At 37.2% G+C, this 25,951-nt stretch overlaps 2 protein-coding genes across 3 annotated transcripts in view; one reads left to right on the top strand and one right to left on the bottom strand.

Moving 5' to 3' along the window:
* Positions 1-489: 489 nt before the first annotated feature.
* Positions 490-6,096, bottom strand: gfi1b (growth factor independent 1B transcription repressor; the record flags this gene model as incomplete). Its single annotated transcript, XM_079256379.1, has 6 exons — positions 490-668; positions 1,113-1,278; positions 2,771-2,908; positions 5,271-5,500; positions 5,599-5,758; positions 6,064-6,096. 6 exons carry the CDS (start codon positions 6,094-6,096, stop codon positions 490-492), a joined length of 906 nt encoding a protein of 301 aa, XP_079112505.1.
* Positions 6,097-19,983: 13,887 nt separating this feature from the next.
* tsc1b (TSC complex subunit 1b) overlaps positions 19,984-25,951 on the top strand; it is a 41,490-nt gene continuing 35,522 nt past the window's right edge. For both annotated transcript variants that reach the window (XM_079256427.1, XM_079256426.1), the window contains exon 1: positions 19,984-20,038. The gene's annotated coding sequence lies outside the window, so the exon portion shown is untranslated. The remainder of the gene's footprint in view (positions 20,039-25,951) is intronic.

The raw sequence follows: 25,951 nt of genomic DNA, 5'->3' as shown, positions 1-25,951 counted from the left end.
GGCGCTCCAGGTGAGTTATTTGAATGCAGGATTACTGCACTACACACCATATCTGGTCATACGACAGATTTCCACCTCAGGCTGCAGTCTTGTGATAACTCTACATCCTGCTTTGACAGGAAATGCGCAGAAAGAGCAGAACAGAAAGAAAAAAGTGTGTTTACAGTGCTCATCCTCAGCCAACACTATCCAAATACATTCGAACTGGAAAAAAAAACAAAACTTCACGCTTCATTTCTTTTCCAGTTCTTCCAGTACGCTAAAAGTGATGTCCGACCTCGCCATCTCTAATTAAACAAAATTACATCCGTTTATTCACACATCCTTTAAAGATTTATTTAGATATATTACATTTGAGTCAGGTGATTATTTCTGAATTTAAACCTAAACTTGTCCAAAATACACAAAAATATTCAGATTACATCAAACTCAGCTTATTGTTTTATAAAATGTCTAACATGTACAAAGGCTTGCGCTCATGTTTTGGCCTCATTTCATGCCGTGCTGGCTCTCGTGATGCCTGCGGAGATCCACCTTTCGCTGGAAGCCCTTTGAGCAAATGTCGCAGCCAAACGGTTTAAAGCCTGTGTGCTTCCTGCTGTGGGTGATCAGGTTGGAGCTTTGGCTGAAGGCTTTGCCGCATACTTGGCATTTGTGAGGCTTTTCACCTTAAAATAAAGAAAAAAAAAAACAAAAAACAATCCAGTCAAATGATTTCCAAGTGATTTGTTTAGAGTTTCCATCTTCCTGCTTCTTCAAAAACCTAATTTGCCATCACTAAAAACAGCAGCAGGTGTTTCTTTGCTGCAAAGATAAAGTTTGCGTTGATAGCAAACACCGAAGAACTGTGCTATTGTTCAGATTTGTCAACCATATTTTGACAAGTGCCAAACTGCGTGGTCTTCCTTTTTGCAGAGCTCCATGTGAAGCAGGAAAACCAGATATTCAAATTAACAGGATATTTGCTTAAGCTTCTTTTTCTGATTTATCAGCAGGTACGTTACTCCAGGAAATAATTCCTACATGCTGCACCTGGAAGGTAGATGCAAACGGCAAGAGGAGCTAGATCCAGTTTTCTGTAAATATCACGATAAAACCATGGAGATAATTACCAGTGTGAATATATGTGTGCTTCTTCATGTCTGACTTCTGGTGGAACCTCTTCCCGCAGTACTGGCAGGGGTACGGCCTCGTGTCCGAGTGGATGAGCAGATGCGTGGAAAGAGTGGAGGAGCGTTTGAAAGATTTCCCGCACATCTTGCACTCAAAACTTCTTTCCTGATTGAGAACAAAAATACAAAAAAAAATAAAAAAAATAAAAAAATAATAATAATAATAATAAGCTAAAGGACAATACTTGAGCTCAGAGCTTCATTTGAAGCAATAAAATGATTGTTTTGCAAATTTTCAGTCTAAATAGTTTAAACAGAACAGTATTATAGCATCATATATATATATATATATATATATATATATATATATATATATATATATATATATATATATATATATATATATATATATATATATATATATATATATATATATATATATATATGTATATGTATATATATATATGTATATATTCCATTATTCTCATCATCAGTTCACTTGATAACTAATCGACAAGCTTTTCACCTACAGCTGTAACAATCCAGATCTTGATTCAAATTAAACACAACTATCAAGCTCTTCTGGTGACACATAAAAAATATATTAATCTGTTGCCATATGCAGCCGTTAATGACGAAAGAAAGGATAATTACTATTTTATTTTATTTCCTTTTTGATTTTGGGATGAATTATACTGACACAACCAAACATGCTGGGACTGCATGACTGATTAGTTTGGTAGCAACAAATGGCGACAGGGAACTACATACGCCATACAACGGCAGCTCCACTGCTTTACTGTTTAGAAAAACTTTATAAATGCCACAAAACTTGTCAACGGTCCACCTATAGCAGGGGTGTCCAAAGTCAGCTCGAGAGCCACTGTCTTTCTGGTTTTAGATGTTTCCTGCTGCAGCACACCTGACTCAGACTGGTGGGTCGACATGCTTGGGTAAAACTCAACAACATGCTGTTGAGGAGAGTCGTTTCATGTGAATCACACGTATTGGATCAGGGAGATTTAACTGTGGTCCATGAGTACCAGAGCTGGACAACCCTGGTCTGTGGTAACATTAGAGAGACACACTTCCTAATCAAAAACTACTAAATATCAACTAAAAAGACAGTCTGTTATTCTAATATCCTGGGATGTTGGGTGATGAAACACAGTGTGATTGTAGAAATACTTGAAAAGGGGGGTTTAGGGACACAGTTTGAACCTGAAGCAATATGCAAACAGGCTCTTGACATTAGTGACACAGGGGCATGACTTAATGGTCTCATTCCCTTGTGTTAGAAACCTGGTTCCATGCAATAAAATATATTAAACTAATGTTACTGGAAAGGCTCTGTAAATTTGTAGTTTTGGGATGATAATAATAATAATAATAATAATAATAATAATAATAATAATAATAATAATAATAATAATAATAATAATAAATAGAATAATAAATCCACTGTGACCACCAGCCATTGACTTAATATAACACTGCATCATGACGAAACTTGTGATTTTAACCCCAACTTTCATTTAATTCAGAAGGATTCAAGTCAGTTATTAGACTATATGTATGAAGTCATTCATCCTGAAACTTAATGAACAGTCTTTACATTGAGATTATTTGTGTTTAGCTTCAGGGAGCAATGGACATACCTGAGAATGGACATTCATGTGCTGCTCCAGGCTGACTGCATGACCGAAGGTTTTCCTGCAGATGCTGCAGCCGAAAGGTCTCATTCCACTGTGCGACCTCCTGACATGAACCTCCAGTCCATGAGGCGTTGAGAACACCTGAAACGCAGATGGTACATCAATGGACGCGACGAGCAAAGTGAAACTAAAAGAATAATGTGTGGGTTTTTTCCCATGTATACATTGTACAATGTCCCATTCATTTGTCATGTTCTGCTTCCAAGCAGTCGGACTTTCTTCTGATCGTTTAAAGTAGTTTTATGTGCAGTAGCTGTCTAAATTTTCTGAAGATCTTTCATAGTTTGTGCAAATTCCCAGTTCAGTCCTTGTACCTGATCATGTTGTTTATTTAATAAGGCACCTAAAGAGAGACGTATAAATCCTCAGACGCCTAACTCAAGGGATGAAGCTCTAGAAAAAGAAGCTTTTTTACACCTTTGTTCCCATTTCTTCACGTTAATCTCAGTAATGTGGCAAAGAAAACCCAGCTTGACAGAAAATATCCATTTTTATTTCAACAAGGTGATTCCCAAAAAGCCACAGGCTAAAAACTTGGCATATCTCAACTCTGTCTGCAGTGTGTCTTTAAATAAAAAAATCAATCAAACTTGTGAGGAAAAAACTTTTTGTATGATGTCAGAATGTGCCTAAAATACACCATAACTTTTACAGTTTAATGTTGTTTTATAGTGTTATTGAGACATTTAACCACTGTAGTTTTTTATCAGACATTCACTGCAATACTTGGAAATTTACATTTTCAGCCACAGACAGGAGTGTTATTACTGGAGGACATTACAAGACTGTTTTGTTTCTAAAGTAACAAAACAGTCTTTTACGAACATTTTTCCTCATTTTTATGCTGAAAAGCAATCTAAATTAAGGATTTCATTCAGGATTTCACGGACCAGCAAGCAGAAGCATTTTGTATGTCCAAAGAATTGTATAAACATGGTCATTTAAAGAGTTAATATTGTTGGCTTCTCTTTTAACACATTGTGTAACCTCTTGTGTGACAGCCTTGACAACATCCTCCTGCACAGATGAGATACGTTGAGTATAGAAGATCTTTGCACACACCAGGAATTCTCACATTTAGCAAAATGACAAAGACTTTCTGCTAAAAGACACTTCTCAGCACTGAAATCCAAATGTAACAACACAGACTCCCAGACAGTAACATGGGAATGTAACAAAAGAACAGGGGAGCAGTGATGTCCACTTTAAAGCTTCTGCTCATTTCTCCTCTTTAAGCAAATCACATGAACAAGGAGTCATAAAGCAGACTGCTGATTACAAAGATGTCTGTCTGTCTCTTCACTGTTGGACAAAAACTCTGTGAATTATCAACCAGAATCTTCAATCATGTCTAACTTTTGCTGTTTTGTGGTCAATTTTTTTTCTTACTTCCAAAAAAATCTGTACTAATGTGTTTTTTTATGACAGTTTTTTAATGAATTAATGAAGGTCCCTGAGTTTCCATGGAGATGAAGGAGAATTTATAGTAAAGTATTTACTCTTCTTAGACTGTCGAGGAACTCTTTTCTCTTTTGATCCTCATGGTGTTTTAAAGATGGATTCTCCTGATTCTGGCCAGTGGTGGAGGTGTGAAACATCTTCTAATGGATATTTAACACCATTATTAAAACACCAGTAAAACCGCTCCGGTTTACTTTTTTAACTTCAAATTCAGTCATCAGACATCAGGTTATTCATTCCTGGATTAATCGGGCTGCTATCCTCTGGTTTTCACTGAAAGTAATGCTGTTTTCTTAAGGGAGAAGATTATCATTTACATTTAGTATGTGCACTAAGTTAATTTACTCTGAAACAGTAACACATATTTTGATTCTCAGCTTTCTTTTGAGACCATAATTTTGCTTATAGCCCATGATGTTGTAAAGTAGTTCCTCGTTTATATTGGGATTTGTTATTTTGCATCATAGGCAGAAAAAACAGGCTCAGTCACAAAAGAGGTTCAGATGAAATGTAGGACTTCTCTTTACATAAATGGACTTTAATACCTGAAATTTGTGATATGTTGTCAGCGCAGCATGAACTTTACATTTTCTGTCAGTTTTACTCAAATGTTTACAATCCCTAACTTTTTGTGAGTGGTGTTAAAAATATCAATGATATCCTTCAGAAATAGGAAATAATTCAGCAAAGACTCGAGAGATGTGCTTGGATGTTCAAGTAATCCATCTACTGTTGACCAAAGCCTCATTAGAAGCGGCAAGGTGGCCACAGGAGCTACTCAAGCACGGAAACTGGGAGAAAACACTAAATAACTGACTGACAACAGGTCGGACAAGTGGTGAATCCACGAGCTCATAACACCTGGTTTACACTTTACAGCTAATAAGAATGAAAAAAAATGTACTTTTATTTGTGTTTTTAATTTACCTGAAGATATAAAGATGAGAAGCAGAACCCTAAAACACAAAATGCTGGGGCCTACCTTGTCACAGGTGATGCAGTGGTAGGTGTTGGAGCTGGGGGAGTAGTGTGTGCTGCAGTCCAGAGGCTGCTGCGGCTGTGGACTGCGGCTGATGTGAGAGCCGTAAAGACTGCTTGTATGCTGCAGCACCGTGGGGCTGAAGCTCAGCTGACGCAGCTCGTAGGGGGTAGACACCTGCTCCCAGCTGTAGGTGGGCTTGTAATAAGGTGGAAACTCAGCCATGCGAGGCTCTGGAGGGGTGCACATAAACACACACACACACACATATAATTTCTATAAGATCTGAGATGAAGTCTTTAAAGCAAGCTGGTTTGTTTGAACAGCTCACCAGTTAGGTAGTATGGCTGAGTGGGAGCAACAGGTGATATGGTTGGCTCTGGGTGAACTGGTAAGGGACGGTGAAGGCCTGGCTCCTGTTTCAGTGAGCAGATATCTGCAGGGGAAGGCGGCTCCTCTGTTTTAGGACTCTCTGGTTTATCTCTCTGATTCTGTGTTGAAACTTCTACACACAAATAGCAAATAAAAGTGTGATTAATACAAGCAGTAAACAAACTAAGCCCTGCAGGGCCTCTGTGTTCAAACAGGATACATCACTTGGCATGAAGATAAGAAAAAAAAAAAAAGGCAAATTATTTCTCTTTTTGTTTGCAAAAAAAACACAAAAATATGCAAAAAAAAAAAAAAAAAAAAAAAAAAGACAATTAGGACGAGTTTAAAATCGACCGTAAGGATTTATCTTAAGTAAAACAATCTCTACATTCAGAATAAATGAAAAATGGAGAAAAAGTCCTACCATTACATTCGGAGGCCGCAGGCTCTTCTTCATAAGTCCGATGGAAATTATAAGATATGCTTTTTTTGTTTTTCACTAAAAATGATCGCGGCATTTTGATCCTACAGAGAGATAAGAAGAAAAAGGAGTAAAATACAACAGGTTCGTGCTTATTTTCCATCATTTTAGACCAATATTAAAACAGCAATCTGGTGATAAAATCAAACGAACACATAAACTAGACGAATCATTTATTTTCTCTTTAATTCCGAGACTATATGTAAGATATTTTAATTTAAGCATCTTAATACAAATATAATCCATAAGTAGGCCCATTTTAACATCTATTTCCGTTGTTTAGAGAATAAATAGTTATCAATTCGTTTTCAAAAACAGTCGCTGGGTTTATTTAAGCTGTTATTTCTATAAATAATTAGAATATAAAAGTGTGTAAAAGTTTCTATCAACTCACCGTTAAGTGAAAATCTTCCCGCACCGAAATGAAATGATGATTTATTATTTCCTTTTCTCTGAAAGTAGGTCAGAAAAAAAAAAAGGAAATCCTTTCTTAAAAGTTCGGAAAGCAAAGCAGTGTAAAAGCATCGCACTTGTTGCTTCGTCTTTTTCTCCCCTCCCTGATTTTCAATCAGATAATTTCGCAGGGGAATCTGACTGTGGTTTCAGCCAATGAAAAAGCCAAGCTGCTGGGGGATATTTGCTTAGAAAAACACGCAGTGTGGAACAGTTATACAAAACACCCGGGACTGTGGGGGAAAAATGAAAGTGTCCACGACGAAGGAAATATGTTTTCTAGATTTTTTTTATTTGTCTGAAAGTGAATTTTCTGCCAAATTTATTTTTCGCGCTAATCTTATTTGAAAACAAGTAAATGAAACTGAAACAGCATAAACACATGAATTCGTTTAAAAAAAAAAAAAGAAAAAACTTTCACACAAAATATCAAACACAGTTTTATATATTAGTGTTTGATTTACATGATTTAGGCTGCCTGAAATAATGTTGGATGACTGATCTTATGTGTAAGATTTATATGCCCTGAAGATCTTGTAGCTGGAAACATGTCGCACCTCCAAAGATACACACACCAAACCAGTCCGGCCTCTTACATTCAGCCCATTTCGACTGAATGTATTTACATCTGACTGAGTTTTTTTCCAGGAAGAGACGGCCAAATAGTTTTCATAATAATAATAATAATAATAATAATAATAATAATAATGATAATAATAATAATAATAATAATGTGCCCGTTAGATTAGTTTAGATTAGGGTTTGAAGGAGTACAAGCGCTCCATCTGGTGGATATTGTGTGCATTTTCATTGCTTGCTAAATCTAATGAATAAACGAAAAATACTTTTTTCTCCTGACGGAAAGTTGTAATGTTTTTTTGTTGTAGTTGTTGTTGTTTTTTGTTTGTTCGTTTGTTTTTTTTAAGAATATAGCAACAAAGAAAGAAAAAATGATGTTTTGGTAATAACACTCCATGTTGTTCATAGGCCAAATTCACTGGGTAGGTTGCTTAATCCTTTTTCCAACACATAATAATTTGTAAGTATTGTGCATTTGTGGGATAAGCAACACAGCTTGGCACGTCTGTAATGCTCCCCATATTTATGTCAAAAGCCCCCCGCAATATTATTTTATTTATTCATTTATCAGGGTCCATACAATTTCAAATATAAATGATTTTATATGATATAACTTAATGTAGTTGGCGCTCGGCTGATTCAAGTTCACTGTCCCCTGGCAGAGCACAAGAAAGTAGTTATGCTCCAGTATCCCCCCATCTACACACAAACACAAACACAAATGTTGTCAGCCTTGTTAGAAGAAAGAAAAGTACAATTTTAATGTAACTTAAGTCTGTGGTAACAGATTTCTGTGCAGGTATTGACTCTTTTTGCAATCTAAAACCTATGTGTCTGTCACAGTGGTATGACTGACACCTGATTAGCTCCTAACTAATAGACAAATTGTAATGAGATTATAGAGCCAGTAGTGATCCCACATGTCCAGAATCTGGGACCTAACTCCATCCTTCACCTCCACCAGCACCCGGATCATCACAGAGTACATCCAGAATGTGGGAGTGGAGAGGATGAAATGGCCTGCCATCAGTCCAGACTAGTTCATGCTAGAGTGACCAGTATAACCACACTGGTTAACCATCATCAACTTCTGGTAGTGGAATGAGAAGCACAACCCACTGCTGAAGCTGTCAGGTGAGCCAATCAGTATTCACATAAGTCAATAAATGAGACAAAAAGTAGCATGATCCTTGGCTATAAAATTAAACATTCATTTATTTATTAACCAAATCTTAAGGACAGATTAAAAAAAAAAAAAAGAAAAAGAAAACAATGTGTTGCTTCAAAATTGAGTCAAATAATGATATTCATGTTATGAACAGGTATTTTCCTTTATACTAGCCTGGAAAACTAGAAACTAAATATTACACTTCAGCTCAGATGGAAACTACGCAGCCCAGCTCAGCTTTTATTCAGACTCGAAAACACAAACCTCCATTGCAGCAGGAGAACGGGCCAATGGTCACCAAGCGATCACATAGACAGGATTAATCTGTAAAATTAAACAGAGAGGCCAAAACGAACCCTGTTGGAGTTGCAAAGCTACTCTAAGTTGTACGCTCCACATACAATATTTATTAAAAAGTGGTTGTTACTTGAAGAAAGGAAGTATTTGGTGTCCACAAACAAACAACAAAGGTTTCCCACTTTACACCGGCTTCCAGTCAGTCAGGCGATAGATTTTAAAACCCTGCAGATTGTTTATAAATCCCTGAATGTTTCCGGCCCAGTATACATCTGTGATACGTTCACAGAATATAAACCAAACAGATCTGTGAGATCCAAAGACTCAGGTCAACGAGTCCAGACTCATTTATTATTTTTGCTTTTTGTTGTCTGTTGTGCTTCTTTATACCGTCTGTCTGTGATGGACTGGCGACCTCTGTGCACCCTGCATCTCGCCCAATGGAATAGGAGAGAAAAGAGTCTGAAACTTTCTCCATTTTTAAAAAGAGATTAAAACAACATCTACTAATAAACAACGTTTAGTGTTATCCCTTTCTTTTATAACCTAAAAACAACAGGTTGAGGATTAAGTGACGTAGCTTACTTTTATTGTAACTATTGTATTATATATATGTAAATATCTTTCCTTTGTGCCAATACCTGTGTTGAAGTTTTGTATCTGTGGACCTGAGGAAATCATGGGATCTAAGTTTTAGGGGGTTGGGGTGGAAATTGTGGGATTGTTTTTCTATTATATGTCTGTGATAAACCGTTAGATCTTGGCTCCCATTTATAAGCTAAAGATACCTTCTAGGGAGTCCAAATTATTACAAGTATACAATGTATCTTTTGGTGTCACTGTATTTTAATGTGATTTGTAAAAATGAAATGAAAATGAATGAATAGACTCCAGCTTCCACGCAACCCTTAATCAGACTAGGTGTTTCAAAAAACGGATGAATGAATGAATACACCATCTGTAATACTTTTAATGTTTAGCATAAAACACTTTAAATGTCTTTAAATGCGGCCATCAACATGTGAAATAAAGAACTCTGGTCAAATGAGACGATAAATTAACTTTTTGACTGACAAGATGTCACCTGCTGCACAAACCAGTTATGCCAAAAGAAGCATATCTCTAGTGAAGCATGGTGGTGTCCAGTCCAGGAGTGTCCATTTCCAGTCCTCCAGAACCACTGCTAGGGAGGGTTTAAATGTCCCCCTGCAACAACACATCCAACTCATTAAAATGTTACAGAACTTGTCCAGGTGTGTTAGAGCAGGGATGCAGCTCTAAACTGAAGGACAGAATGTCACGAGGAGGTGGTGGAGGTGTGGACCCAAATGCAGGACTGGAGGCAGGAATGCTGAATCGAGACATTTATTCCATAAACTAGACACATGAACACAGGAAGCAAACAAAAACACAAGCAACGGACCAGCACTGGGAACAGAAACCAAGGGGTGTAAATACACAGGAACAAACCGAGACACAGGTGAAGTGATGAACTGAACAAGACCAGGTGAATGTAATGAACAGGGGAAAAGGCTAAATAAGAAACAGGAGAACTAAACAGGGAAGACCAGAACTAAAGATACAAAACAAGAAACCAAAACTAAACGTATAAAACACATCATGACACTGAGTCCCTGCCTGGCAAAACAGAATTGGACATACCTGCTCTAGCAAAATTCCAGACTACAATCTAGGTGAGAATCTGTTGTGTGAATTACTTGAAGATTGAAATGATTCTCCTTGTTTTGTCGTAAGGAATGGACAGAAAACTCCCGACTCCCATATGAGGACATGCCCTTCACAGACCTGCCGCTGCACATGGGACACCACAGCGGACTGATGCTGGAATACAACTAATGGTCCTACTTATGCTGACTAAAGCTTTCTGCTGCCATCTGTTTGTTTCATTGTTAAAAATATGTTACAGTCTTAAAACGATGCATGTTGTTTCTCAGATCTAACAAACCCTGCAAACTGAATTCAGATCTTTAATGTATCAAACAAACAATGAAAAAAAAAAGACATTTGTGTTTTCCTTTTATCAGTTTATACACATCTGGGTGTGTTAACGTGTCTAAAAATAACATCTTATTCTCAATAGTTCGCTGACCCGTACTCCTAACTAAACTAAACCTTCCTGTACTCTTAAATCATATTATTATGCATTATCTAAGAGTTTATGTCATGGTAACAAGCCTTTTGTCCCTAAAAGAGGGCGCTGTCTCCCATGTGATTGATCCCTTAGATATTTACTATTAACTGAACAAAGTTTTTCTTGGCAGGATGAGGGTGAAGTGGTTGGAGGTGTCTCCGCACACTTTGTCAGAAGAGTTTGTCTGTGGGATGGATTTAAATCTGTCTGTCAGTGACTTCTCTGTGATTGACAGGACTTGCTCCTGCTGAAGCTGTCTGCACTCCGCTAATCAGCATAGTCTTGTCACTTGCAGAGTGGATCTGAAGAAATAGATCAATGGACTTCTATATGTTGGGAGCATTGTGCTGTCGACACGTCAAGTGGACACAAATGTGACTGGTACTACATTCTGCAAAGGAGATTTGTGTACACGTTGAATCATTGTCACTTTAATACCAGGTCATAATGTGATTGTTGTGGGAATTCTTTGCTACCAGTCCAGGTTGATGGCCTCTCTTTCTGAGCCGGTTCTGCTGGAGGTTTTTCCAATCATTCCCGTTAAAAGGTAGTTTTTTCCTTTCCACTGTCGCCTCATGCAGCTCAGGATGGGGTCTTAAATCAAAGTCAAGATTCAATAAAACCTGTTTGTTTCCCTTAGCTGGAGTATTTGTTAAAAATTGGCTCAAATTAATGTGTGTCTGTAAAGTGCCTTGATCTGACATTGTTGTGAAGTGGAGCTATACAAATACAGCTGAATTGAATTGGATTTGAACCAGATGTAACTATTTAGACGTACTATAGGGATGTTTACAAGTCTAAATATGGTGAAATAACACTTCTGTTTATTTCATATGAAACAAAATACATTAAATGACCATAGTTTAGTCATATGTACCTTTCATTTCTGTACTTGGCTTCAATGGATGCATGTTTAGTCATTAAAGGATTAAATTACTCAGTGATCAAAAATGAGATTTTACAGGAAGTGAGGCTTATGTGCTAAACACTGTTCAATGGAAACATCCGCAAATCGCAATTGCCATTTGTCAAAACTTATATCTAATATCGATTTTATTTTGCCCTGCGATGGACTGGCGAGCTGTCCAGGGTGTACCCTGCCTGTCGCCCAAAGCTGGCTGGGATAGGCTCCAGCTTCCCTGCGACCCTGAATTGGAATAAGCGGTTCGGAAAATGAATGAATGAATGAATGAACGATTTTATTTTGTGAAAATTGCAATGGAAACAAAGCTTATGCTTGTACAACAGTATAACCTCTATTCTGTCCAGTGTACTAAGCCTGGGAAGCTTATGAACATTTTTGTGCACACATAAAACAAATGTTCCCAACGGTTCATTGATAAAAATGGACCAGACTCTACTCTGCACATTGAGCAATTAATTTGTTTACAAGATAATAAAACTAGATCATCTCAATATAACTTGCAACAATATGGCTGATTTCTCTGCTCAGTTATTCACACTCGGCACTGATGTTGAGTTCAAATGCAAACTTATAAACGTTGTGGATGTTTCTCGTATGGTTTGGTACCCTATTTTTGCTAACTAAATCTGTCTGCAAAGACACAAATGCAGGTATGTGATCACCTGCCAAAATCCTAAAAACTACCACAGTAGTAGTTCTTGTCACTCGGTGGGCTTTTTCTGAACATAATATTTACCCTAAAAACAGGCCTCAAGGCAGGATTAGGGACAGGTTCTTGGCTGCAGACTGGAGAATGAGGCGGGGCTGGATATTGGACGGGGGTTTCCCCGCCCCCTTAACATTTTGATTGGATGGCCACTGCTAATCCTAACCTGCCAGTCTAACCACGCCCATTTGACATCCAACCCCGCCCATTATCCAGCCACGCCCCATTTCCCAGGCTGTGGTCAGGGTTTCTCTGGACTAGGTGACTTTTGGTAGAAAGTGGACTTTGGTCATAAAAATAAAGTTAAAAAAACCAAAAACTTGTCACAAGTAAATGAGAGGTTTAACTTACAAAAATGGTTACATTTCCCTTTCACACATTCGCACATCCTTCTCAGCTGATGATTGTGAAAGTTTATCGAAAAGCAAATATACAAAACAAAAAGATGTTCCATGTTGTAAGTGGCTGTCATGCCAGCGGCGCAAATGTAAAAAGGATTTAGCCCATCTAATGCAGTGTAACACAGCATATAGGAGTAAGTACATTACATTGTACTTTCTTTAAAAAGATACCTCTGCCATCTGTTTCTTCTGCCTCATACAGAAAACAAACAGTTCAGCATCAAACCAAACTGGGTACCACTTTTTCTTTTCTTTTTTTAAATTTTTTTTTTATCTCCAACCATTTTTCTTAAGAATCTTCCTAACAGAAGAAAGTTACTTGGACGTCTCTGTAGTGGCCGATGTGATGGACATAATGGGCCCCGGATTCCTTGAGACAGCTATCCTCACTGTCAAGTTATCGATGATGAAAGTAGGTATTCTGTCATGGTTTTTTTTTAAGAAGGTTTTTTTTTTTTAAGAAGGTTGGAATGCTTATAGGGTTTCATTAGCAAAGGAAGCTTCAGAAGGGACTCAGGAAACAGAGTTAGATGATGGACTGGTGACTGCTGTGGAGGAGCGAACTGGCTTTAAGGATATGGTGGTGATTGTGGGCAGGTGTGTGTTCACTTAGTTGATCATGTTCAGCTGGGGATGGAGAGGGAGGACAAACCGAGTGAGGACAAGTGGAGCCAAGAAGGCAGAACATGACATATTCACATGTATAAACGAACAATAATCAGATATGATTTATGTGATGATGATGATGATGATGATGATGATGACGATGTCTACCTGCAGTACTGTAAACTGTATGCACAAGGAAATATACTGGCTCACAAGTTCAATATGTGTACAGATTATGTGAAAATAGCCCTTTTTTTTTTACTACTTTCTAAACTTCTAATGTATTCTAGGAAAACTAAGATGAAAAAGCTTCAGGTGGCATTTCATGTTGCTTTAAGAATATTGTTATCACTTTCAAGATGGACAAATGCAAGCTATGCTTATATCAAATAATGTACCTACTGGTACCTTTCATGTTGTCTTGAGAAATTTTATGTTTATATGTCGATTAAGAGACTCTAAAAAAGTTATTGTTATGGTTATGACTGAGCAAAAGTTAAGTGACAGAAGGTATTTTTCTCACTTCTGGAAGCCCTGGAAGTACTGGAATGAATGTCTATAACTAAATAATAATAATAATAATAATAATAATTATTATTATTATTATTATTATTATTATTATTATTATTATAAAAAAACTTTTTCTTTTTTCTTTTGTCTTTACTTATTTAGTTCTTTTCCCTTCTGTTTTCTTACCAAACTGTAATGAGGTCATACTGTGTTTTGCTACTGTTGTTCTACTCTGAAAAACAAATGCACAAGGCCAGCACAGTCTAGGGATAAAAAGTCCTCAAGGACCCTAATCCTGCAGGTTTTAGATGTTTATCTGCTCCAGAACACCAGATTTCAATGAAAAGTCTCTCCTCAACAGCTTGCTGTCGAGTCCTGTCAAGCTGATCCATTAATCTGATTCAGGCGCTGCAGCAGAAAACATGCAGAACCTGCAAGACTGCAGCCCATGAGGCATGACTTTGCCCATATATGGTCTGTAGTGGAGGCAATAAAACATTCTTTGCAAAGATGTTTGTTCTTTTCTCCTCCTAACTTTCTCAAAATCTAAAATGTTTACTGTTGTTTAACCCTTATAGAAAATATGAGACTTTTTTGTCCTTTCAGGTCATTTTTTGCTAAACTTTTGATCACCATTTTTGTGTTGTGCTATATGGAATTATTTTGTGTAAAAAAACGGTTTGTTTTGATGAAATGAAATGAAAATTACTTTTTAATCCCCAAAGGGAAATTCAATATTGTAGTATATAATAATTCATTTGAGGAGGTCTTGTTCTGGAGGCTGATGGCTGCTGGCAGGAATGATCTTCTGTATCTTTCAGTCTTACATCGGACCTTAAGAAGCCTCTCACTGAACACACTTTGTTGTTTCATCACTGTGTTGTGGAGAGGGTGTGAAGAATCCTCCATCATCTTCATCAGCTTGTGCAGCATTCTTCTTTGGACAATCAGCTCCAGCGGCTCCAGAGTTACTCCAAGCACAGAAGCAGCTTTCTTGATCAGTTTGTTGATTCTCTTCAAGCCTCTGGTTCTGATGCTACTACCCCAGCAGATGCTGCAAAGCTGACTGCACTCTCCACAACAGACTTATAGAAGATATGCAACATCTTGGTGCAGACGTTAAACAATCTCAGCTTCCTTAAGAAGTACAGTCTGCTCTGACCTTTCTTCTAGATGTAGTCAGTGTTGCATTTCCAGTCCAATTTGTTGTCCAGCTGAACTCCAAGATACTTGTATTCCTCCACCACCTCCACCTCCTCTCCCAGGATGGTAATAGTGCTTTGTTTATTCTTGTTCCTTCTGAAGTCAACAATCATCTCTTTTGTTTTGCTGGTATTTAATATAAGATGATTGTCACCGCACCATATAACAAACTGACGGACCAGTTCTCTGTACTCTGCTTCTTGTTCATCCCTGATACACCCCACAACTGCAGTCATCAGAGTATTTCTGCTGATGACAGGACTCAGAGTTGTACTGGAAGTCGGAGGTGTACAGTGTGAAGAGGAATGAGTAGAGTACAGTTCCTTGTGGTGCACCAGTGCTGCTGACCTCCATCTCAGACACACAACCTTTAAGTCTCACAAACTGCTCTGTTTGTGAGGTAGTCATAGATCCAGGTGGTTGTGGAGGTATCCACCTGGAATTTATGGAGCTTCTCGCATAACAAAGCAGGCTGAATGGTATTAAAAGAAGAAATCAAAGAACATGACCCTCAGAGTGCTGCCTGAATGGTCCAGATGAGAGAGTGCTCTCTGGAGCAGGTATATGATGGCATCTTCAACCCCAAGTCCATTACGATATGCAAACTATAATGAATCCTGAAAGGTGTTTACTTGCTTGTGTGTGTTTAAATGTAAAATGTGTTTAAATTTAAAACATTTAGTACTTTCTCACTCCTTGATCTGCTCTTTTATTAAATGCAGAAACAGCAACTGTCCACTTCATATGTTCTGTGTTAACCATGCCCACCTCAAATGTCCGACCAATCATGCGATACTTCTCAGAGCCCCCTTGAGAAGAAAGTTCTGCCACCCTAATGCATCCGGATCTGTCTTCAGCCACATCCGAAACTAAATCACATCATTTTCTCAACCTTTTTTCTTGACAACAAAAAAATGTAGTTGTGCAATGAATGTATTTAATATTTAACGCAAAACTTTGTCTGAGGCAGGGCAGGAGGTGCACGCAACTGGGTCCATATCTTTAAATGCCACATGTTAAAATTTTAGTAGCCTACTTTCTCACCACCTCAATTAGTTGTGTGTGTGTTTTTAACTATCTCTTTAACCTGCATAAGCAAAAATGCAGAAGTGGCAACTGTTCACCTCATACTTGTTAACCACAGCGAGCTAAAATGTCCAACCAATCAATCAGTCTTTATTTATATAGCAGCTTTCATACAATGAAAATGCAGCGCAAAGTGCTTCACATTAAAAACAAAAATGGATAAAAGAGAAAGAAATACTTACCATATCCTCCTAAATTAAGAATCTATTCAACCAGCAAATACATAACATAGCAAACACATTAATTTGTGTCTTAAGAGGCGCTGTCCCAAACCCATAACTGTGTCAGGAAGATAAAACACTGGAAAAATAAAAGAGATGCTAGGACTAATAAAAAGTTAAGAGAATAAATAACAAAAAAGAAAACATAAAACATGAATATAAGGAAATGGTAAGAAGCAAAAAAACATAATTATAAACATCAAAATGAAATTACACAATTTAACATTAAAAAAACAATCACACAATACTTCTCATTGCAACTCAACAAAAAGGTTATGCTAGGCTGATGTGTTGAGAACAAACCACAAACTGTCATCAGTCACGTTTGTGGAAAACAAAATGACGTCATTTTGTTCTTGTGGCCTCAAGAGCGAGAAAAGGTTCTTGCTTCTAGTGTAATATGTAGCACGCTTTCCACATTTCCACATTCAGATTTCCACATTTTTTAAATCCATTCACTTGCAGGCTTAACAGGATCCTTAGTGTCTTCTTTGACCTCAGGATCAGAAGACTCCAATGCAAACTATACATCAGAAAATTCTTCTGGCAGTATGAATGTTTCAGATGAAGATTTCTACACATTCCTGGAAGGTCCTGGAAGAGTGCTGCAACCCAAAAACATAATGCAAAAGAAGAAAAATGCACTGCAAATAAAGAAACGAACTGCAAACACAGAAAAGCGCAGCATAAACGGGACACTGTTGTAGCGGAATAGCCTCTACAAATTATGAATTTATTAATTACCTCGGAGCACCACTCATCACTTTAAATTAACTTAAAATTCAGGCGGATGAGACACCTGAAATAAACTCAATTCAATAAACAGTCTCACTTCAAAGGAGTAAATCCTAAGAACGAATGAACCAGAAATTGTGCATTCAGAAATTATGACGAGAACGGATGAATTGATTATACATATTTATTGGTGAGATGGTATGATGAATTTGTCAGCATGGAATTTCATTTATGACAGTAATAAGGAACGCTGAAATTAATTAAATGAGATGGAGCAGGAAGAAACTGGTTGGAATTAAGCAACTAAATCGGGATGATTATCTTACTTAAATCTTTGATAAGAACGTGTTCAATAATTCTAAATTTGGATAATAATTCAAATTTAATTATTTAATTAGAATTTGATGTACTGGTTTGGGACATCACAAATGTCAGAGCGCTATCAGATCCTACTTGAACGCTGAATCCGGAGTGTGGGTCGAAGCGGGTGGTTGGTCCCCTATTCGGCGCGTTTCCGGGGGAATTGGATCCCTGGAGCGTCAGAAGATGTAGGTCTACGCAGCTACTCTGGTTTCTGGGTCCGTTCAGCGGAGTTCCAGAGCGGTGTGATGATGATCCAGATTGTCCCAAAAATAGATAGTTCCAGATTTTACGTGTAAAGGCGTAGTAAAGACGTAGTGGAAAAAGTTGGAGCTACGGTTCTAGTTAATTACTGATCTCGGGAAAAATACTGGTTACAAATAAACACTTGTACTTTCTCCCGATCAGAAGAACGGAGAGGTAAAAACTTATAATGAAATAACAAAAAGAAAAAGAAGACGAAAGGCTAAAGACAAAAGCTAAGGACAAGAAAGAAACTTAGAAGAGACAAAAAGCTCCTGAAACTTTAGGAGGAGACAAAAAGTTCAGGAGGAGACAAAAGCTGAGGAAGTTGGTCTGCCAGTCTAATTTAAACAGACCCGCCTTTCGAACTTCCAGCCAATCATGAGTTGCTTCTGTCAGAGTGACCAACCTTATCCAATCAGGTCAGCTCTAGTTCCTTCCCTCTGCATCTCATTAATGTGAACAGGATACTTTCAATTCCTTGCTTTGTCTGCCGCAATACACATCAAATCACATTCTTTCAGAGTTAGGCAGATTCCTCGTTTGCAGGGGAAGGAAAGCATTTTATAGTATTACTTTCACACATGAAAAGATTGGCTACATGTTTTTTTATTAAAGGTGGATTAATTAATTGTCATGACTCGTCCTCATCGGGTAATCCTAAAAAGAAAACTCACATTTTATTCATTCACATTAGTAGCTTAAGAGAAGTCTGAAGCTTGGAAAACATAATCAACAATTATTTAATGCAGTGTTTATGATTAATGTGTGTGTGTGCTCAGTTCAAAGAATTAAATCACATATCAAGATAAAATAATGGAAAAGAAGAAATTCAATCAAAAATAATTAACCACAGTCATTCTGACTAAGTTAAATTGGTTGGACAACTTGAAGAATAAGATCATGAGGTTAAGCATCTAAAGTTTCCTTCAATTGGGGAAAGAAGTTTGAATTTCTTTCAGTCTCCTTCTCAGTCAGGGGAAGGGTTGTTCTGGCGCCATGAAGTCTGGTGCTTTGATGAAAGGTGTCATTTTTGACAAGAACCAGGGTTTGGTCAGATGCGACTCTCGGCATCCCCGACCTGCAACCATAAATTGTTAGATGTGCTTTAATCCTTCGTGTTGACACAGCCGCATTCTGTAGGGAGTAAAGGTGTAAATCTCTGAGTGTCACCACGCCTCTTGGGTCAAATGGTCACTCTCTACTCATCCTGTGTGGATCAGTCTTTACTGCAGAGAAAAAAAACAACTTGTTTAATCCAGTTGAATGTCTTTTTTAATCCTGGGAGGCCAAGATCACTACACTGTATTCTGTATTCAGTTTGTGCGCAAGAGAAAAACTACTTCAAATAGAGTTGCCAGCATATAGTTTATGTTTGCCACTCATCCCTACAGAATCGTACATTGCATCCCGGGTTGAACAAATACGTGACGCACTTTGTTCCGTATTTTCATAACTTTCCAACAGCTGACACATGTTGCACATCAACACTCAATTTTATGCAACCTAAAAAATAGTTTGCATAATTAGATATTTAGTACTTAGAGCAAAAAAAAAAAAAAAAAAAAAAAAAAAAAGTTCAGTATTTTTTTTTTATAGCATTTTTTGGGAGCTGACTTTTTTGTCCTCCGAAGGTGCAGCCTACAAGAAATAATGAAATGCAAACTCCTATAAAGTGGGCTGCCCCTTCTTGAATCATTATCCAGTATTTTTTCTTAAACATAAATTTGACAAGGCTCATACATTTAGCCAATAACTGAAATTTATTATAATAAATAAAAATATGTAATACTTCTGGCTTTCTGTAGCAGTGACTGGTCTTACCATCATTTCCATTCTTGCTCTTCCTAACTTTTTTTTCTGACACTGTTGATCTTCCATACATATTTTCTTTCCACCTGGCAAAAAAAAAAAAAAAAAAAAAAACCTAGTTTGCGCGTGCGCCCTCTGCATGTAGGTCACGCGAAACCGCATTACGCATTTTTCATCCCTCCACCAACAGCTCTGAGAAAAACAATCTTATCTTTGCAGCAGAGTTTAAAATCTGTTGGATTTACCATAAAACAAGCATGTTAGTGTCGCCGTCTGCCATTTAAGTAACTTTTAGATGTTGACTACATGAACTACTTGTGAAAAGTTGCAGTTGTGACGCGCAGGGAGCTAACTTGTGGGATTAGTTTGCATGCAGCCTGACAGCGGAGGCTGACTGCGGTGGGATGGGCTGTGAGGTGTTCAAGATGGCGGCGCCCTGTGGAGTGCATCTACTCTAACAGGTAAACAGCTCTGATTATTTACATAAAATGCATTTTCCTCTCAGTAAATGTCAACGCATATTGTATGTTTGAGTAAAAAAGGGGTGTTCAGTTTGCTTTTCATCCGATTGAACACCAGTGAGAGAGAAAAAGACGTCCCTCCCCGAGTCGCTGCTCCCAGCTAATGTTAGCTGTCGGCGGCGGCTTGGCTTGTTTTTCAGGAGACCCGCTGATGGGATTCAGTAGCTGCTTTAAAGATTTCATGGTCCTATCTGTGTGGGTGCTCTCCATCTCTAAAGATAAGGGCAGATTTTTGTAAGAAAAGAAGCTTTAGTGTTTGTGTGTGCGGGGTAAAGTGAAGCCAACCCTCCCCATTGTTCTCTGTTGTTTACGACAAGCAGCAGTCAGTGGTCTCTCCACATCCAGCAGCTGCTGCTTCTCAGACCTCAATCTGCCCCATCTCGTATCCTCATCCCCTTTTTTTCTTTTCTTTTTTAAATTTTTTTTTTTATTGTGCATCAGTCTACAACAGACTCTAATTCGAACCTATGTTGATAATATTTTCTAATAAGTTGCCTCCTTGTGCAGCAAAATTAAAGACCATTTGCATCTTCGATGCTGCAAAAAAACAAAACAAAAACCCAGCTTTACCATTTTGGCATTTCCAACATCAATAATAGGTTGTTGTTGCTCGCTACATTACAGCTTGCTTTCATTTTGACCTCCTCTCCCCCCTGTCATCATGTTTGACACATTTTCCAGTGGAAACACTTGCATTTGTGGTGCTCAGGATTTTGGAAATACCAACCTAACCTCTCCTCCATTCTATGCACTTTTACAGTTTTGAAGGCTTGCCTGTTTTGAATATTGTTATTAGTTGATTTGCATCTCGTTTTATTTTTCTTTCACTATCCAAAGGCAGTCTTAAAGCTGCCATCTCTGCACTGGTTTGATATGAAAACCTGTAGTTCCTGTGCTTATTGGTTTCAAAAGAGTGCAAATGGTTCATGAGCTGCACCCTCATTCATAGTAATACCTGATTTAATACAGTTGTGCTTATATGTATTCACCCCTTTCATTAAAGAAAAGGCTGAATTTACAACAGTCACTCAAATAACTGGAGACTTAAAAAAGGAACAATAACTAAAAATTTGCAAAAATGTAAGTTAGTAATATAAGACACTGTTTTTTTTTATTTAATTGAGTTGAAGAAAGAAAATAAAAACTAAAACAAATGGGTCCTGGACAATTTAGAGCATTTTTCTGTTGAACAGTGGGACAAAATACCTGTCAACAGCTGCAGAAGTCTGACTGAGAGGAACAGAAAACACCTGACTGGAGCGGAAACATTAAAGGATTGTTCAACTAAGTATTAGTTTATGAGTGATGTAGTATGTAATAAATTATCTTATTTGTTTGTTTTTTTAAAAATATATTTCTGTTGAACTAGAATTAAAAATTAGTGTAATGATATTCATAAAATTTTTATTTATTACTTTAGTCAATTTCAGCTTATTTCACAGGCAGCTGTTTTTTTCCTTCTTTAATGAAAGGTTATGAATAAATATGAGCACAACTGTATGCCTGAACATCAGTGCTAGGTATGGCTGTGGATCATTTTAGAGGTTTTTTAAAAAGCAAAGTCATGTTTGAGCTCAGGTTTTTCTGATCCTGTTTTTGTTCATGTTCCAGTCTGATGTATTCCTGTTGCACTTAACAAAATATGGCAAATCTGTTCAGTAAAGATAAGCTGTCTGCCATGTTTAGGCTCGGATGGATCACAGTCATGCTGGTCCAGTTAATTTCTCATGCATATCATCTCAGATGACATGTATACATGCATTTAAATAGATTTTTAAAAAATAGCCAAACCTGAGGCTGAACAATTTTGGAAACTGATCTAATTGCAATTTTTCAAGATCTTCAAATTTCAACTTCAGTGTAATATTCAATGTACAGTAACATATACAAACCTGACAAAAATGGCATCACACCATCAAAACATTTAAAGCGACGTCTCATGCAAACTGACAACTAAAGGTAAGAAATGATTTTAACTGTATTTATTATCAAGAAATATGATGTACATTCTTTACATTCCTTGACCAAAAGCTGCAATTAAATATGAAATAAAGCCACCTTTGACCGTCTTAACTTTAAGATAGAAGTAGTGTAAAAAATGCCAAATTATGTGAAGTTAAAAAATAAATGCAAAACATAAAATGTCAAATAAGTAATATTTAGACAAAAAATATTCACAATTTTTAAATAAAGGAAAAAGGGTTTGGCCTAACCGTATTACAATCAAGTAGGATTGATCAAGTTTTTTTTTTTTTTTTGCGCAAGAGAGTTGGCTATCAACGTCTTTAACAACATCTGATGTACTTAATAAATAAATAAAAGCAATGGCAACAAAAATCTTAATGGTATAAAATGACCAAGAACCCAACTATTGCACATGTTCCAATTTGCAGAAATTGCAGATAAATTTTTTCTACAAAAACGGCTGAAACACATAAATAAAAGTTCAAAAGTACTTAATCAACTAGTAGCTTACCTACTTCCCTGACATCCCTACATAATACATAAAGAACACCAGCATGTCAACTTTTGAAGGTTTCAGACATGAGCGCTGACACGTAACAACGTTGCCACGAGCACTAAACAAGCTCTCTGATGGCGAGCTGGTGGCTGGTATGCACAGAAGTTTACGAGCCAGTTTGCTCAGCCATGGAAAGATAACTGTGCATTCTCCACCAGGCTAATGGATCCTCCTCTCCATCGATTGTAGGAGTCATGTGGTAGTTGTCCAGCTTTTATGGCATCCTCCAACCGCATAGTGAATGAAGGAGGAGGACCTATCGGATCCATGTTATTCATCACCTGACCCTGCTGTCTTTACACAACAAAGTAGAAAATGAAAATTAATAGAATATATAGGCAAACAAAAACACACGTTTAAGTCAGGAGCAGTTCAGAAGGAAATATCAAGGAAAATGAGAAACTTGATAAGTAAATCTACTTAAAAATAGAATTAAAAAAAAGAGGCTTTGTTGCAGACACAATATAATGAACCATTTTTTTGCATTGCAACTCTGATAATCCTAAGAGTTTTTAGACATGTTCTGAAGGGGCTACATGTGTAAACAACATTTATACTGGCCTTACTTTGGTGATTACTCAGCCATTTTTCAGTAGGAATGCCATAAAATGATAAAATGAGGTTCTGTAATTGGAGGACGTTATTTAATGTAGAATTTAAACACTTTGTATTTAATGCCAAGAGTTGTTTACTTGCAATGATTATTTCTTTAGATCTTCTGTTATTCACCATTTTCAACATTGTTTTTCTTTTGTCCCTTGTTTTTTATCTTTTTGCATAATTTACAGAAAATGTGTTAAAACAGCTGTAGGGTCAGATAACAGGGAATCTACCAGCTAACTTCAGCACCTCAGCAGCCTTACAAGAGTTAAGCAGCAATAAAATACAGCCTTATAAGAGGACAGGTTCTTCGTTATCAGTCATTGTTCCCAAGGTGATATCTGGCTAAAGCTGCCTGTTGGGCTGAGAGGCAGTCTGTGGGATTTTCAGAGTATAGAGGTTTCAGATTAATGCAGATTACCCCAAGCTTCTGTGACTGTTTTAATGTGTAGTTCTTAGAAATGTCTAATGATTATTATTCAGCTGTTCCTGTATGTTTTAAACGAAGAAATTTGAGCCATATTTAATGTCGCGTAGTTCCCAAGCATTTCACATCTTTCCCTTTTGCCTACACTGTCAGTTATTTGTTTTTTAAGCATTATTATTTTTATGAACTTTTGAGTCTGTTGGCAACTATGTTTGTTATAGTTTTTAATCATTATTTTAATAATTTTTATATCAAATGCCGAAGGTAGCACTACATTTCCCCAATTTCTATTGCTTTATGCACAGAACCATTAGTCTGTTCATAAAGGTAAATAATGAATATGTTGTAAAATAAAACCCAATATTATATAAACTCTCAAGAGATGTGATGGGTATTATTCTTTGTTGTTTGACATTTAGGTAATTCAATAACAGAAATAATGTTTAACAAGTCTAGTAAACCATTGCATGAATTCACTGTCTGCTCACTGGCTGGTAACTGGGTGGTTAGGCTAAAAAGGAAGTAATTCAAATGGTTATTTTTCTGTTTTTACGATGGTGCTTTTGAATATTTTTGCAGGAGGACAGAAAGCTGCTGATAACAGCTCGCACACAGCCAAATGTAATTTCCACTGTGTGTATGGAAGCGCTCAGGCTGCATAAAGGTTCTTTGTGTGCTCCCTAAGCATTCCCAAGCTGTCTCAGATCACACTGTTGCGAATGTAGCTCATGTTTGTGCCACTGACCTGGCCCTTCCAGACGCATGTTTTGTATCCACTTCATGCACCCGAACTACCAACACCATGAATCAGCAGTTTTTCAGTCATGGAAAAACAACTGTGCTGTGATGAGAGAATATTTGTATTTGTTTGCATGAAGTTAATGTGTCTCGATGAGCCCACTAGTGTGTGTCATCCTTGAGGATGGGGGTTTTGGACAATATGACTTCACTAGATGTTATTTCTTCTTGCCGAACCCCAGATGAACTCCTGTTCCTCTGGTTTTTGTAATAAGTGACTCATGCTTTTAAAGACTCTGTGTTCTTCATCATGTAACGGTGGGCCACTAAAAAAGGCCATATTAGGATTCTTGTTTGAAAGTTAGGTGTTGCAGCCTAAGTGTTGAAGTGAGATCCTGCTGATTCATTCTTACAGTTTGCAAATAAGCTGCTAGGCGCAGTCACCCCGACGATAATGACCTGCCCATCAGGATTATTTATGCCTGTTTTTCAGATGGAGATTTGCAGGACTCCCATGTTCTTCTTTGCTTGGAATGACTGTCTAGCTTAAATGTGTTATGGCTGACATAAAGAGACCAATAATCTGAAATGGCAAACACATTAGCCGCATACTTATTATTTCTGGAAGGCCATATTACACGTTAAGTCCAGGTCCAGAACAAAATAGGAAGGATTAAATGGGATATTCTTCATTGAGGTTCAGTAAAAGGTCATATTACATCTGTTCATTCTGTCAGACTGAACTTTTCTATAGGGATGTTACAGAGTACTTTCTGTATGGCTGTTTAGTTTGTCAATAAATATGTGAAATGCTTTGTGACACTTTAAACATAAAATGACCAGGAATGGGATGACAAGTGTCATGTGTAACTGTCAACAGATTGGGTGTTAAAGGGTTAAATGTAGTAGTAGGGTCGGTATGGGGAATCAACCATTATAGTACAGTTTTGTGGTTTTGATAAGATACATTTTCAATGTACATGTTCATGCTTACTTGAGAAAAGTTGTACACTGTAGGCCACCTTTTTGACAAGTCACAGCTAGAAAAGTACGTGTCTGATTGTCAGAATGAATCACTGGATCACAGTATCAGTAAAATCTGCTCTATGAACATGCAAAGGATGAATCTTCCAAAGTGATATCAACCTACCAGCTTCAGTCATGCTGATGAAATGGTAAATCGGCAATTACAATTACAGCACTGATCATTAGCTTAAACTGACAGATGTCCCTCTTCATTGGACATTTTAAGTGTTTTAGTAAATTAGGAAAAACCTTGAACTTAATTAAGGTTGGTGAATATGAGTATTTAATGCAAGCCAACATTCATCTAGACCCACAGAGATGTAAGAATTTTTTATAAACTTTACAAACTTTCCAATAAAACCAAAGCTTTAAATGACTTTAGACAAGTTTGAAGAAAGAGCAGAAGATATAAAAAAAATCAAGTAAAATAACTTTCACAATATTTTGATTTATTTAGATCTAGTACTTAATAAACAATGCTAACATTACTAAACAGAAACAACTATTTTCTAATAATCAGACCCTGTAAAAGCCGGGTTTT

The sequence above is a fragment of the Telmatherina bonti genome (assembly GCF_933228915.1).
Source record: "Telmatherina bonti genome assembly, chromosome: 17".
Lineage (NCBI taxonomy): Eukaryota > Metazoa > Chordata > Actinopteri > Atheriniformes > Telmatherinidae > Telmatherina > Telmatherina bonti.
Note: the sequence above shows the minus strand (reverse complement) of the source record. Positions and strands in the feature narration are given on the sequence as shown.